The sequence below is a fragment of the Drosophila ficusphila genome, unplaced genomic scaffold, assembly GCF_018152265.1.
Source record: "Drosophila ficusphila isolate 14025-0441.05 unplaced genomic scaffold, ASM1815226v1 contig_286, whole genome shotgun sequence".
In the NCBI taxonomy this organism is placed as follows: Eukaryota; Metazoa; Arthropoda; class Insecta; order Diptera; family Drosophilidae; genus Drosophila; species Drosophila ficusphila.
Genome location: NW_025064189.1, coordinates 2,485,507 through 2,498,809, shown reverse-complemented (window position 1 = coordinate 2,498,809; position 13,303 = coordinate 2,485,507). Strand labels below are relative to the sequence as shown.

General features: G+C 35.6%; 4 protein-coding genes across 8 annotated transcripts; 3 read left to right on the top strand and 1 right to left on the bottom strand.

The window, feature by feature from the left end:
- Positions 1-695: 695 nt before the first annotated feature.
- LOC108089324 (probable small nuclear ribonucleoprotein Sm D1) lies at positions 696-1,857 on the bottom strand. The gene is made up of 2 exons (XM_017187501.2): positions 1,724-1,857; positions 696-1,359 (listed from the first exon to the last, which is right to left on the bottom strand). Exons 1-2 carry the CDS (start codon positions 1,735-1,737, stop codon positions 999-1,001), a joined length of 375 nt encoding a protein of 124 aa, XP_017042990.1. The 5' UTR covers positions 1,738-1,857; the 3' UTR covers positions 696-998.
- Positions 1,858-2,085: 228 nt separating this feature from the next.
- On the top strand, positions 2,086-8,241 carry LOC108089411 (tyrosine-protein phosphatase 69D). Of its 3 annotated transcripts, none has more exons than XM_017187611.2 (12): positions 2,086-2,406; positions 3,041-3,143; positions 3,221-5,052; positions 5,124-5,369; positions 5,426-5,669; positions 5,736-6,630; positions 6,690-6,836; positions 6,893-7,003; positions 7,060-7,239; positions 7,302-7,609; positions 7,676-7,811; positions 7,873-8,241. In XM_017187611.2, exons 1-12 carry the CDS (start codon positions 2,310-2,312, stop codon positions 7,939-7,941), a joined length of 4,368 nt encoding a protein of 1,455 aa, XP_017043100.1. In that variant the 5' UTR covers positions 2,086-2,309; the 3' UTR covers positions 7,942-8,241. The 3 variants fall into 3 exon arrangements, with proteins under 3 accessions (XP_017043100.1, XP_017043099.1, XP_017043098.1); XM_017187610.2 differs by having other exon boundaries at positions 3,221-5,064; positions 5,739-6,630; XM_017187609.2 differs by having other exon boundaries at positions 3,221-5,064.
- A 322-nt stretch (positions 8,242-8,563) lies between these two features.
- LOC108089416 (protein ABHD18) lies at positions 8,564-11,875 on the top strand. Of its 3 annotated transcripts, XM_043207798.1 has the most exons (7): positions 8,564-8,813; positions 9,757-10,024; positions 10,401-10,513; positions 10,574-10,710; positions 10,776-10,867; positions 10,925-11,634; positions 11,697-11,875. In XM_043207798.1, the coding sequence occupies exons 1-7, from the start codon at positions 8,725-8,727 to the stop codon at positions 11,818-11,820; spliced, it is 1,533 nt and encodes a 510-aa protein (XP_043063733.1). In that variant the 5' UTR covers positions 8,564-8,724; the 3' UTR covers positions 11,821-11,875. The 3 variants fall into 3 exon arrangements, with proteins under 3 accessions (XP_043063733.1, XP_043063732.1, XP_017043109.2); XM_043207797.1 differs by lacking the exon at positions 11,697-11,875 and having other exon boundaries at positions 10,574-10,713; positions 10,778-10,867; positions 10,925-11,092; XM_017187620.2 differs by lacking the exon at positions 9,757-10,024 and having other exon boundaries at positions 8,703-8,813; positions 10,574-10,713; positions 10,778-10,867.
- A 169-nt stretch (positions 11,876-12,044) lies between these two features.
- Positions 12,045-13,289, top strand: LOC108089418. Its single transcript, XM_017187622.1, has 4 exons — positions 12,045-12,169; positions 12,470-12,666; positions 12,720-12,978; positions 13,034-13,289. Exons 1-4 carry the CDS (start codon positions 12,109-12,111, stop codon positions 13,213-13,215), a joined length of 699 nt encoding a protein of 232 aa, XP_017043111.1. The 5' UTR covers positions 12,045-12,108; the 3' UTR covers positions 13,216-13,289.
- The last annotated feature ends 14 nt before the right edge of the window (positions 13,290-13,303 follow it).

Sequence of the window (13,303 nt, the reverse complement as noted above, 5' to 3'; positions counted from 1 at the left end):
TGAGCCGAAAAGTAGACATGCCCTCCACTTGTTGAATACGCTTATATCCAGTAATGCTTTCGCTTATAATGTAGGCGAACGAAACAGTAAAACTAATTTAACACAATAGTAACTTATATTTGCGGCACGTTGATTACATTTGTTTGTGTACCAAAACAATTTTTACTATACTGAAATGAGCTCACAGGATTATTGTAAAAATCAATAGTTTTCTCCAAAAATTCACGTCGTTGTTATGCCATTAACAAAATTTTTAGTGCTTTCAGAAATCAAATTTTGAAGCTGATGAAAAACTGGCGCCAAATTTTAAGCATATACACAAACCTTTATTCGATACAACGTCGATAAAAGCACAACAGCTTCGCTTTTCGATAAGTCATCGGAACTAGTTCGGACCCCAATATAAATTTAAATTTGTTTATTTGTTTTTTTCTATTACCAGAATCCACTCACCTTTATTAAACATGATTAAAACATTAATCAGGGTTGGTAGATCGAAACAAGAGAAAACCCATGTAAGAATGCGATTTAAAAAATTTCCTGAAGTATTCATTAAATCCACTTGTAAATGTAGCACTAGCAATGAAAATTTAAAAATATATTAACATCTCAATTCTAGTACCTGTCATAAACTTTTTGCTTAATATGGCGACGCATTTAGTATATAAAGCTAATCAATAAATAACCAGCATTTCGAACAAGATTAGCTTTCATTTAAGGTATTAAATTATCATTTAATAAAGTTATGGTTACAATTCATTGAAGGAATAGTTTTTAAATATTTTCCAAAAGAAACCATATTCTCAAGACCAACTACATACATGCATACATGCTTTTCACTATTCGAAAAAGAGTTCTTTCAGTAAATGATTAACAAAATCGTAAGGTCACAATTTCAACCCTTTTCAAACACGATTCGTACAATATAGATTTATCCAAGAAATATTTATATTCTATATTAATCGAATATGGTTTATTAGGTGTACCAGTTACAAAAATTAACGTCGGCCCGAAGCACGGCCCCTTCCACGACCCCTTGGGCCTCCTCGTCCGCGGGCGCCTCTGCCCCTGCCGCGATTTCCCACTCGGCCGCTGTCCTTCTTTTTTGTCTTCGACTTCGGAGTGTCGTCTATTAGAAGCGTCTCCAGCGGCAGGCTGTCTGGCAGTATGAAGTACCTGATGTTGTTACCGCGAATGCTCAAGGTCTCCAAGTGAACGGGGTCCCTGTTTTTGATGGTCATCCGAACGCTCTTCAGGTGAGTGTTCATCGCCACATCCACCCCGGTAATGGTGCCATGAATCTGGGTGCCGTTCTTCAGTTCGATAGTTACAGTCTCATGACTTAACTTCATAAGAAATCTAAAAGAAATAGAAAACATATTATAAGAAACTTTGTCTATAAACAACTGCAATCAGATATAGTCAATCAGACGTATGCATAATAATCCTAGATTTTATCTTATTGGACGGTTAACTTTTTTAATTTAAATTTTAGGCATGCTATTTGTATGCGTATATTTTTAAAAACCATTTTATTAATTATTTATCTTAATAAATATAAAACTAATTTTTAGAATAAATATTGTGTACAAATACAATTGTTAGCATAGCTTCTGCATGCGTACATGTGTACATTTGCACATTTCCAAAACTGAATGAAACTTGGAAGCACAACCTTTCTGACAGAATCAGCAAAGCAATGAGTAAATGAAATATAGCCTACCTTACTAATTTCATGTTTTTATTTGTTTTTAAATGACTTTTTGCAAAAAAAACGCGCACAAACAATGCCGGCTAGTTTACTTAGGTTTCGGTGGTTGTGGTTAAGTATATCGTCAGTTAAGATAGCAACTCAGGCAGATAGAAACTTATCGGGGAAAAGATAAAAATTTGGCCCATAAGTTATTTGACAGCGATAAATAAATACCCGTTAAATTATTTATAGGTTTTTTTCTATCTTAGTGAATCAAAAACTTTTTTTGTAAGCAATTTATGATTTTAAAAAGTTTGTACCAATTCTGTTGTCCCAAATTCAACCCTTACCGGACAAGGGTACATATTCGACAAAATTATCGATAACGCCGCTCATCGCAAAATAAAAAAAAATCCCGTATTAAGAAAATAACGATTAATGAATACTTTTCCGCGATTGCAGTCTATTAGATGGTTTTTTAAAACACACATTTTTCGGTGTTTATTTGTCGCCGCGTATTAGTTTAATAGAGAAAATCTTTTTTACGGAACACAGACATCGAATATAATTTTTGACATATGTATTTATCCGGCTCGGAGTGAGAAATTAGCAAGCCATGGCGTTACTCTACCGACGCATGTCGATGCTATTTAACATAATCTTTGCGAATATTTTCCTTTGTACAATTTGTGTGCAAGGATCTATAAAACAAGGTAAAGTTCTGAAAAGAACTTTTATGCCACCCAAAAGGCTGATAGCATAAATGCTACATACATGCGTACATCAAGAATGTTTTGTGGGTGTCAACAAATTGCAGAGTTGTTTTTTGTTTTTGCAAATGTGAATGAATGTTTTTTAATAACCTGGAACTAGTTTAATTAATTAACGACAGAAAAGCCAATTAAGCATACAATTTTCAGACACAGTAGCACTTGAACTATGTCGGTAACGCCCAAAGATTACGGTAATGGGGTGAGATTTCAATTGGGGGCTAAACAAAGTAGTCGGGCATATGTACACACTTCCCGATGCACATACATACAGACGTCGCTATGTCTGGACAATGTACTTGCATACCAGCTTATCTGAAATATATCTATTTTTAATATTTGTGCAATGAAAAACGTGTTGATTCCGGAATTGCATTGGATTACTCTCTGGAATTTTGCGGGCGGGGGTGTGGGTGGAGCTTTATTTTTATGTCTGGCTTTGCCGCCCATTGGTAACCACCCAAGAAACCTTTATGGCTTTATGGCCAAAAAATGGCTCTAGCAAATATTTTAATATTTAAGTCGGTGATCAGATCTATTTTGGCACTATATTAAAAAAGAAATCTTTTCATTACAGAATGGGCAGAAATAGGAAAAAACGTATCGTTAGAGTGCATCTCTGAAAACGAAGCTGTCGTATGGAAATTGGGAAATCAGACTATTGATAAAAACAATACAAGGTAAAACACTTACAGATTGTTTAAAAAAAAAAACCAACAGTAAAATGTATGATTTATATATAATAATTATTTTTCAGATATAAAATCAGAACTGATCCCTTAAAGTCCAACGACGACGTTAGTGAAACCAACGAAAGTCAAGATTTTATAAAGTATAAAAATGTCCTGACGCTTCACAATGTAAATATGAAGGATTCGGGAAACTACACCTGCACATCCCAAACGGGCCAAAACCATTCGACTGAGTTTCATGTTAAGCCTTACCTTCCTCCAAAAGTCCTGCAAAGTACACCCGACAAGATAAAAAGAAAAATCGAACAGTCTGTCGTTTTGCACTGTTTGATTGAGATGTTCCCCCTAAACGATACGACGAGTAAGAACCTCAAGTGGCTAAAAGACGGAAGCCAATTTGAGTTTCTGGACACTTTTTCATCCATCACCAAGCTTAACGACACACACTTAAACTTTACCTTGGAATTTACCGAAGTTTACAAGAAGGAGAACGGAACCTACAAGTGCACAGTATTTGACGATAATAGACTTGAAGTGACCTCGAAGGAAATAACGCTGTTTGTAATGGAAGTGCCACAAGTTAGCATCGATTTCGCCAAGGCTGTCGGTGCTACAAAAATATACCTGAACTGGACCGTAAACGACGGCAACGATCCAGTTCAAAAGTTCTTCATCACACTTCAGGAGGCTGGAACACCGACTTTTACCTACTACAAAGACATTATTAACGGCAGCCATACGTCATATATCTTAGATCATTTTAAACCGAATACAACCTATTTTTTAAGAATATCCGGAAAGAACTCGGTTGGCAATGGGCTGCCCACACAACATGCCCAGGGGATCACTACGCTCAGCTTTGATCCCATATTTATACCGAAGGTCGAGACCACCGGCAGCACAGCGTCCACAATAACGATTGGCTGGAATCCCCCGCCACCGGACCTAATTGATTACATCCAATACTACGAACTGATTGTTTCCGAGTCGGGCGAAGTGCCCAAAGTGATTGAAGAGGCCATTTACCAGCAAAATTCGCGAAATTTGCCATATATGTTTGATAAGCTTAAAACCGCCACGGACTACGAATTTAGGGTAAGAGCGTGTAGTGATTTAACCAAGACCTGTGGACCATGGTCGGAGAACGTAAACGGTACCACAATGGACGGCGTTGCAACGAAACCCACCAACTTGACTATCAACTGCCATCATGACAACGTAACGAGGGGCAACTCCATCTCCATTAATTGGGACGTTCCCAAAACGCCAAATGGCAAGGTTATGTCGTATTTAATTCACTTGCTTGGCAACCCCATGAGCACCGTGGACAGAGAGATGTGGGGACCCAAGATTCGAAGAATCGACGAGCCCCACCACAAGACCCTGTATGAAAGTGTTAGCCCGAATACAAACTACACGGTCACAGTGTCAGCCATCACAAGACACAAGAAGAACGGCGAACCGGCTACTGGAAGTTGTCTAATGCCCGTTTCAACGCCAGATTCTATTGGAAGGACTATGTGGACAAAAGTTAATTTGGGATCCAAGTACGTCCTGAAACTATACTTGCCGAAGATAAGCGAACGGAACGGTCCCATATGCTGCTACAGATTAAACCTAGTCAGAATTAACAATGACAACAAGGAATTGCCGGAACCGGAAAAGCTTAATATCGCCACATATCAGGAGGTTCACAGCGACAATGTCACCAGAAGTAGTGCATATATAGCAGAAATGATAAGTAGCAAGTACTTTAAACCGGAAATATTTTTGGGTGATGAACAGAGATTCAGCGAAAACAATGAGATAATCAGAGATAACGATGAAATCTGTCGCAGATGCTTGGAGGGAACGCCGTTTCTGAGAAAACCTGAGGTCACTCACAGATCACCATTAAGTTCGTTATCAAGTAAAGACAATAAATTACGTTTCTGTTGCTCTAATTAATTTTTTGTTTTTCCCCTCCAGATTCCGATCCTGAACTACCGCATTTGGGTGAAAAAGATAACTTGATTAAAGGCGCAAATTTAACTGAGCATGCTCTTAAAATCTTAGAAAGTAAGTTGAGAGATAAAAGGAATGCGGTGACTAGCGATGAGAATCCAATTCTAAGCTCAGTCAACACAAATGTGCCACTCCATGATTCTAGTCAAGAAGTTTACGATGGTGAGATAGATATTAACTCAAACTACACTGGATTTTTAGAGGTTATTGGTAAGTATTTAAAAGAGTTATCTAAAGGAAAAATATGCATTATTTATTTCTTACAGTCCGGGATAGAAATAATGTGCTTATGGCATACGGAAAATACTTCGACATAATAACACCGGCTACGGAAGCGGAACCTGTTCAGAATTTAAACAATGCGGAGTTCTTTATTAATATAGGGATCAAAGCGGGAGCCGTACTGTTTGGTGTTCTGCTAGTTCTCATTGTGCTGTGGATTTTCCATCACAAGAAAACGAAAAACGAATTACAGGGCGAAGATACTTTAACATTAAGAGATTCGTTAAGGTAACTAATTAATGTTATTAATTGATTAAGGCTCAAAATTATATTCAACTTAATTTTACTATCAAGCAGGGCTTTGTTCGGTCGCCGGAGTCACAATCATAGTCACTTCATTACGTCTGGAAATCACAAAGGATTCGATGCTGGTCCCATTCACAGATTAGATTTAGAAAACGCCTATAAAAATCGCCATAAAGACACCGATTACGGATTTCTTCGGGAGTACGAGATGCTGCCCAATCGCTTTAGCGATCGTACAACCAAGAATAGTGATTTGAAGGAGAATGCCTGCAAAAACAGATACCCCGATATTAAAGCTTATGATCAAACTCGCGTAAAGTTGGCCGTCATAAATGGACTGCAGACTGCAGATTACATAAATGCTAACTTCGTTATTGGATACAAGGAGAGAAAGAAGTTTATCTGTGCCCAGGGTCCAATGGAAAGTACCATCGACGATTTTTGGCGAATGATTTGGGAACAACATTTAGAAATAATTGTAATGCTTACCAATTTGGAGGAATATAACAAGGCCAAGTGCGCGAAATATTGGCCAGAAAAAGTTTTTGATACCAAGCAGTTTGGAGATATTTTAGTGAAATTTGCACAAGAACGAAAGACTGGAGATTATATTGAACGAACCCTGAACGTTTCCAAGAACAAAGCCAATGTTGGCGAAGAGGAGGACCGTAGACAGATCACACAGTACCACTATTTAACGTGGAAAGACTTTATGGCACCGGAGCATCCACATGGCATCATTAAATTCATACGACAAATTAACTCCGTCTATTCCCTGCAAAGGGGTCCAATTTTAGTTCACTGTAGTGCTGGCGTCGGCAGAACAGGAACGCTGGTGGCTCTAGATTCCCTGATCCAACAGCTGGAGGAAGAAGACTCAGTGTCCATCTACAACACAGTGTGTGATTTACGGCACCAACGGAATTTTTTAGTTCAATCCTTGGTGAGTAAATATCAAGCAAAACATCTTTACTATAAATAACATTTAATTTCCTTTTACAGAAACAATACATCTTCCTTTACCGGGCTTTATTGGATACTGGAACTTTTGGAAACACGGATATTTGCATTGATACTATGGCGTCTGCTATTGAATCACTTAAGCGAAAGCCCAGTGAAGGCAAATGCAAACTGGAAATGGAATTCGAGGTATGTATATTGATGTCTCTACTCCGCGATGTTTTATTTATTATTATTTATTTCAGAAATTACTGGTAACAACGGATGAGATTAGTAAATCGTGTAGTGTGGGTGAAAACGAAGAAAACAATATGAAAAACAGAAGTCAAGAGATTATACCCTACGATCGTAATAGAGTAAGATGTGGTTGATTCTTGTGTAAGATCATATTCATATTTCTTGTAAAATCTAGGTAATACTGACACCACTTCCAATGAGGGACAACTCGACCTACATAAACGCATCATTCATAGAGGGCTATGATAATAGCGAAACCTTTATTATTGCACAAGATCCACTTGAGAATACTATTGGTGATTTCTGGAGAATGATCTCAGAGCAGAGCGTTACTACCTTGGTAATGATATCTGAAGTAAGTAATCTTTGACATTCCTTGTTATTTAGTATCAACTAAGCGAACCAATCTATTTCTAGATCGGAGATGGTGCCAGAAAATGCCCTCGATATTGGGCCGATGATGAAGTTCAATATGATCACATACTCGTAAAATACGTGCACAGCGAAAGTTGTCCATATTATACTCGCCGCGAATTTTATGTTACAAACTGCAAAATAGATGATACGCTGAAAGTCACACAGTTTCAATACAATGGTTGGCCAACCGTGGACGGAGAAGTTCCAGAAGTCTGTCGGGGCATCATAGAACTTGTAGACCAAGCATACAACCATTATAAGAACAACAAGAATTCTGGTTGTCGATCTCCACTCACAGTCCATTGCAGGTATTGCACCGAAGATATATTTTAATAAATCTTGTGGACCTATAACTCATACAAACTATTTTTCAGCTTGGGAACTGATCGAAGTTCTATTTTCGTCGCAATGTGCATTTTAGTCCAGCACCTTAGACTGGAGAAGTGCGTCGACATCTGTGCCACAACAAGGAAATTACGATCTCAGCGAACGGGACTTATCAACTCATACGTATGTTTTTATTACAGTAATTTATTCTCTGAAAATAACATTTTTTTAATTTTTCTTATAGGCACAATACGAGTTCCTACATCGCGCAATAATTAATTATTCAGATTTACATCAGTTAGCATTGGATTAAGTTAGTTATGTATATACCAGTACATAATGCGCGTTCTCGAACATTAATGCATAATGTGCTATGATAAATTATTTGTATATTTATAAAATCTTTTAATAAAGTATTTACAAGGGCAAATGTAATTTTTTTAACGAATTAGGTTTGCCCGAAAACATAATATACATACAAATATAAATGTAGTGTATACGTATCGTATTGATAAAACTACCAAAGGAAAATAAGTAACATATTTTATAAGATACTATGTAATAAAAACTGAGAATAAGAATTGTACTTTTTTATGAGCTTGATGGTATTGAATCATTTATTGTTGTTTGATTTTTGAGGACGGGAATTTTGTTTTTGGATTTTCACAGAAAACCGCTACCCAGCACTTGATACAATATTTAACTTAATTTTACTAGGAGTTACCAAATAACAAAAGGGTGTTGAATTTTTCTTTGGTTTATTGAAATTAACTAAGAATTAAGGACTTTTAATTGTTATCTACAAGAAACCGTTTGAACTGTTCCTATTCCCACCATTCCAAATCAGTGATTACTTTTGACACTTTTCTGACAATAAATTCAAAACAATTTTTTTTTAAATATTTGTTTTTATTTTGGCAAACAGATGTGTAGTCAATTGCAAAAAAGTTAAAATCAAGAAAAATCTGTAAATTTACAAATTGCAAGTCTTATCACAATGGATGTTTGGACACAATTATCGATAGTGCTATAAGCCCTCTACCATCTCTATCGGGCGAATTGTTTATTATTTTGGCAAAACAAGAAGTCCAGCAAGATGCCGAGTAAACTAGATAGCTTATATCGCCGCATGCTGATAACGAGGTTCTTTGAAAAGGGTTGGGGAAAGCCGGAAAACTTGCGCAGGTAATTGTTTATTTAAAAGAGTAGCTACAAAATTGACGTGCTCCCCATTAATTTTCTTTACGTAATGATAACTTTGCTCCGGTTTAGGTTATTTTAGGTGTGTTAAATTAAAAACTAATCTTTATTAATATTTACTACATTTTACTATAAACAAAAATATTTGTCGATGTATTAAAAATAACGTTACTTTACTAACATGTAAAAAAATATACAAATGAATTGTTTTGTTTGATATTTATATATAAATTTCCCAATTATATTTTTAATCTTCTTAATCACATTTAGAATAGGCCAATAAAAAAGACAATAGCTTAGCATGTGTCCTCACTTATTCATTAAATTGAGTCCACTTTTCATCTAATTAATTTGACACTAATATTAGCTCTATTAATTTAACCAATTGTTGAACTTCAGGCAAACATTTTCTTGTACATCGTTCAGAAGGGTTTTCAATAAAAAATCATTTCATTTTTATAAAGAAAAATGTGGTTTTCTTGATAATTATTTTTATTAAATGCTTTCTATCAGAAGCAGATAAATTATTTTTTCTGTGTTACGATGCCATTTGTTAATTTACATTCCAGTTTCTTTCCGTCAGCGGACACTGGATATGGAAAAAGTTTTTTGTTCTCTAGTAAAGGTTAGTGGGATATAAACTTCAATATTGTAAGGATAAAATAAATTAAATTTGATCCTAACAAGATGATGATACAAATGCTTTTATCGAGTTTCTAATATCTATGCTTTCATTTAAAACCCCTGAAGTTCAGTCAAGAATACTTGTAAAAATGTCATTTTTTTTAATTTCTAATTTAAAAATCAGCTGTAAATTTTAAATAAAACATCCATATTTTTTTGTGCTATTTTTTTTGCAAAATAACAAAACAATGTCACATATCTTTTGAAATTAATTTTTGTCATTGCTTTACGACAATAATTTCAGGGTGTTTCAATTTCGAAAAATAATATCCAATAGAGAATCGTGCTTCAAGCTCGTGCCTCGGGATTATCCGGTGGAGATCACGAAAAAAGAAATCTCTGCAGAAAGCACGCTGATAGAAGGGAAATTTAAAACCCCTCTTGAGTTGCACTTGCCCGGAGTTGTTCCAAAAGAATCACAACAGGCGCATTTTCAATTGCTTATCCCGAACAAGTGGAAGAATGAAAAGCACAAGCCGATATGCATTCATTTGGCTGGAACTGGTGATCATGTGAGTACAACTGATACATCCATGGTTCGAATCCCAAAATAATGTCTGTTTACTTTCAATAGAGGTCTGACGCCAGGCGATCGGCCTATCAGCATTTAGTCAAAAGTGGGTCCCAAAAAATAAACATTTTTTAGTTGTGACATAAAACCATTATTCCCTTTTTTCGGTGTAGCCCATTATTTTCGATTAAAAGTTTATTTGTCTTATTGCAAATTATTATTATTTGTTCTTAGGTTTAAATTCCTAGTATACTTTTTTACCCTTATCCACTTCTTAGTAAATCATTTTATATAATTTAATTTGGGACCTTTTCAACAATCATTCAAAAAATTTGAAACTGTTTCATATCACTAATAAAATTTTTTTAACTTTTCAGTTCTTTTGGCGGCGAAGAAATTTCATAGCCAAACCTCTTTTAAAAGACGCTAATATAGGGTCCATAATACTGGAAAACCCATTTTATGGATTAAGGAAACCAAACAACCAAACGTAAGTCTGATTGCTTTGCAACACATTTTCACAACTAATATCTGATATTTAAATAAATAGACGCTCCAATCTGCATAATGTTTCTGATATCTTCGTGATGGGCGGGTGCCTCATTCTGGAATGCCTAGTCCTGTTTCATTGGTGCGAAAGGAATGGATTCGGTCCTTTGGGTGTTACTGGGTTGTCAATGGGGGGGACATGTAAGTCAATAATTTTTACAAAAAAAAATTTTCTAAACATGTTCTTAAATATGTTTTTTTATAGATGGCATCGTTAGCTGCTACGAATTGGCCAAAACCGTTGGTACTTGTGCCATGCCTATCCTGGTCAACCGCTTCGGCTGTTTTTACAACAGTGAGTGCGGTGAAAGAAAAAAAAAGTGTTCAAATTATTGTCTATGTTTTCTTATAGGGTGTAATGAGCCAATCCATAAACTGGGATATGCTGGAAACACAGTACTTCTCTGATGGGCAGTACCGGGAACGGCTATCGAAAATGGTCACTGTGATAGATGATGCATTTTCAGCGGGCCAAAGTTTTATTCAAAACTTCAACCAATCTTTGCATGAGTTGAAAGAGGACATAAGCGATACAAGAAAGATACAAGAAATCGAAAACAGCAATACCTGTGGCGATAAATATGACCCGCAGGGAAGTTGTCCTCAAGAGGATGCGTCAATATTTTTATCCAAGTCCCTAAAGAATACAAAACTTGACTCTGAGAAGCTACGAATAGATAGTAAGGACACTCTTAGTCAAAAGGTTCCGATCGAAGCAGAGGAACTTTCCAAGGAGTCAAGCTCGACGTTGACGAACCTTATGAAATTCATTCTTCCGCTATCTGCACAAAACAAATCGGATAAAATAGACATAACTAAGACAAATTGGTGGGAACGGGAGGCGTTGCAATTTATGCGTGGCATGATGGATGAGTGCACCCATTTGAAGAACTTTTCGGTTCCCTTCGACACCTCTCTAATAATTGCTGTGTGTGCTAAGGATGATGCCTATGTGCCGCGGGAAGGATGTACGAGCCTCGAGGATATTTGGCCAGGTGCGGAAGTGCGATATTTAGATGCTGGTCATGTAAGCGCCTATGTTCTGCACCAAAAACTGTTTAGGTAAGTGTATTTATTTTTTTTATTCAAAATGTGTGAAGTTATTTTTGTTACCCTTCTTTTAGATCTTGCATTATAGAGGCTTTTAATAGGGCTAAGAAGATCTACGAAAAGGACATCGGCGAGGGCCTAAAATGTGATATAACTTATCAGCAATTGCTAAAAAAATATGACAAAAATATTCAGTAATAATAAGTTAAAAATTAAAACATAATAAATAATATGTTGCCATATATGTACAAAGGAAAAATCATATTTTTTGAAATGGGTGTCGTGTGGGATTTTAAAAAAGCAATAAAATCTAATTGGTAAAACTAAATATGTATTTCTAATGTCTAAATTAATAACAGAAAAATGCCGGTAAGAACCCAAGCTTTTTTTTTTTGACCAAACAGTGTCTTTTCGATGGCAAGGTTTGGTCACACTGGTTTTCAGCTTTGTTTTTGTTGACTGAAATAAATAAGAAAATTATTTAAAATGGACCCAGTCGTTCTAGTTTTATCTTATGGAAATATCGCTCCCATGCAAATTGTCGAAAGTATGAATCGTATACTTAAGAAGACATATACATTTAATTGTTTTCAGTATTTTTGGTGGCAAACGTTTTTCACGTTTTCAAGTTTTTGTTTATTTGCCTTTGAAATTAAATCTTTAAGTTAGTGAGTAATATGAAACCATTTATGTTACTTGACCAGTTTTTAACAATGTTTAAACATTGTGAAAAGGTGGAATGGTTTCTTACAGTATACTGGTAACAAAAGCTACCTAAAGTAAACATTAACTTATTGAAATATGATTCTTATAAGAGTACCATTTATTAATCAATCTTTTGTTACAGGCATATTCTCCGAATTGGATCAACCAAAAACATTGACTTCAACACACTGCTCACTAAATTGCTATAAATGCATTATAAAAACGAAGTACTACAACACCTCAATAAATTTAATTCCTTTTCCTGGTAAATTGGAAAGTGTTCCAGAGGAAATTCTTCAGGCGACTGAAGCCCTAATCATTTATTTTGACTCAAAAAACGTAAGCATTTAACTTACTGTTGAAAATGGCTTTTTTAAAACCACTATTTACAGACTTCGTTCATCGACAATATTTCCAAGACATTATCAAAGAATGAACAAATCCAATTGGGATTTCTTTTGACGACTGCTTCTTCTGGAGAAGAGAGTGGATTATCCTTCGGTGAAATTAAAGAGAAAACTAATTTCTTTTTCGATATTATAACATTAAAGGGCAACAATGAAAGTGATCCAGAAGAGTCTGAAAGGGATTTCGAAGAAGTAGTAGAAGGTTTAAAAAATGTAGTTTGGTCCAATGTTAAATTTGGTTCTGGTACGTAAAAATGGCTTTGACACTTAATACATTTTTTTATATAATTTGATTTTAGAACACAAGGAAGAAATAAGCTCAGACGAATTGGATAGCCAATTAAAGGACTTTGAAAATTTGCTTCTCACTGCGCAAAGCTTACGTAACGATACGAGCCTTACTCGAGAACAATTTCTTGATAGAGCCGAGCAGTTCGCTGGAATAGTTTCCTCCATTTTAAATGACAATGATAGCGATTAGGCATATCAAACTTATCATATGCAAACTTATTGTACTGTTTGTTGCCAATAATAAATGTTAAGTTGATTCCATTATTTCCATATCGGTC

Bases quoted from the DNA above. Each gene is read 5' to 3' on its own strand.
- LOC108089411 (XM_017187609.2), top strand. From the start codon at position 2,310: ATGGCGTTACTCTACCGACGCATGTCGATGCTATTTAACATAATCTTT. The intron at 5,370-5,425 runs GTAAGTATTTAA...TATTTCTTACAG, and splicing joins TGGATTTTTAGAGGTTATTG to TCCGGGATAGAAATAATGTG. The intron at 7,004-7,059 runs GTAAGATGTGGT...TGTAAAATCTAG, and splicing joins TACCCTACGATCGTAATAGA to GTAATACTGACACCACTTCC.
- LOC108089416 (XM_043207798.1), top strand. From the start codon at position 8,725: ATGCCGAGTAAACTAGATAGCTTATATCGCCGCATGCTGATAACGAGG. The intron at 10,514-10,573 runs GTAAGTCTGATT...TTAAATAAATAG, and splicing joins AGGAAACCAAACAACCAAAC to ACGCTCCAATCTGCATAATG. The intron at 10,711-10,775 runs CATGTAAGTCAA...ATGTTTTTTTAT, and splicing joins TGGGTTGTCAATGGGGGGGA to AGATGGCATCGTTAGCTGCT.
- LOC108089418 (XM_017187622.1), top strand. From the start codon at position 12,109: ATGGACCCAGTCGTTCTAGTTTTATCTTATGGAAATATCGCTCCCATG. The intron at 12,170-12,469 runs GTATGAATCGTA...CTTTTGTTACAG, and splicing joins TCCCATGCAAATTGTCGAAA to GCATATTCTCCGAATTGGAT. The intron at 12,979-13,033 runs GTACGTAAAAAT...ATTTGATTTTAG, and splicing joins CAATGTTAAATTTGGTTCTG to AACACAAGGAAGAAATAAGC.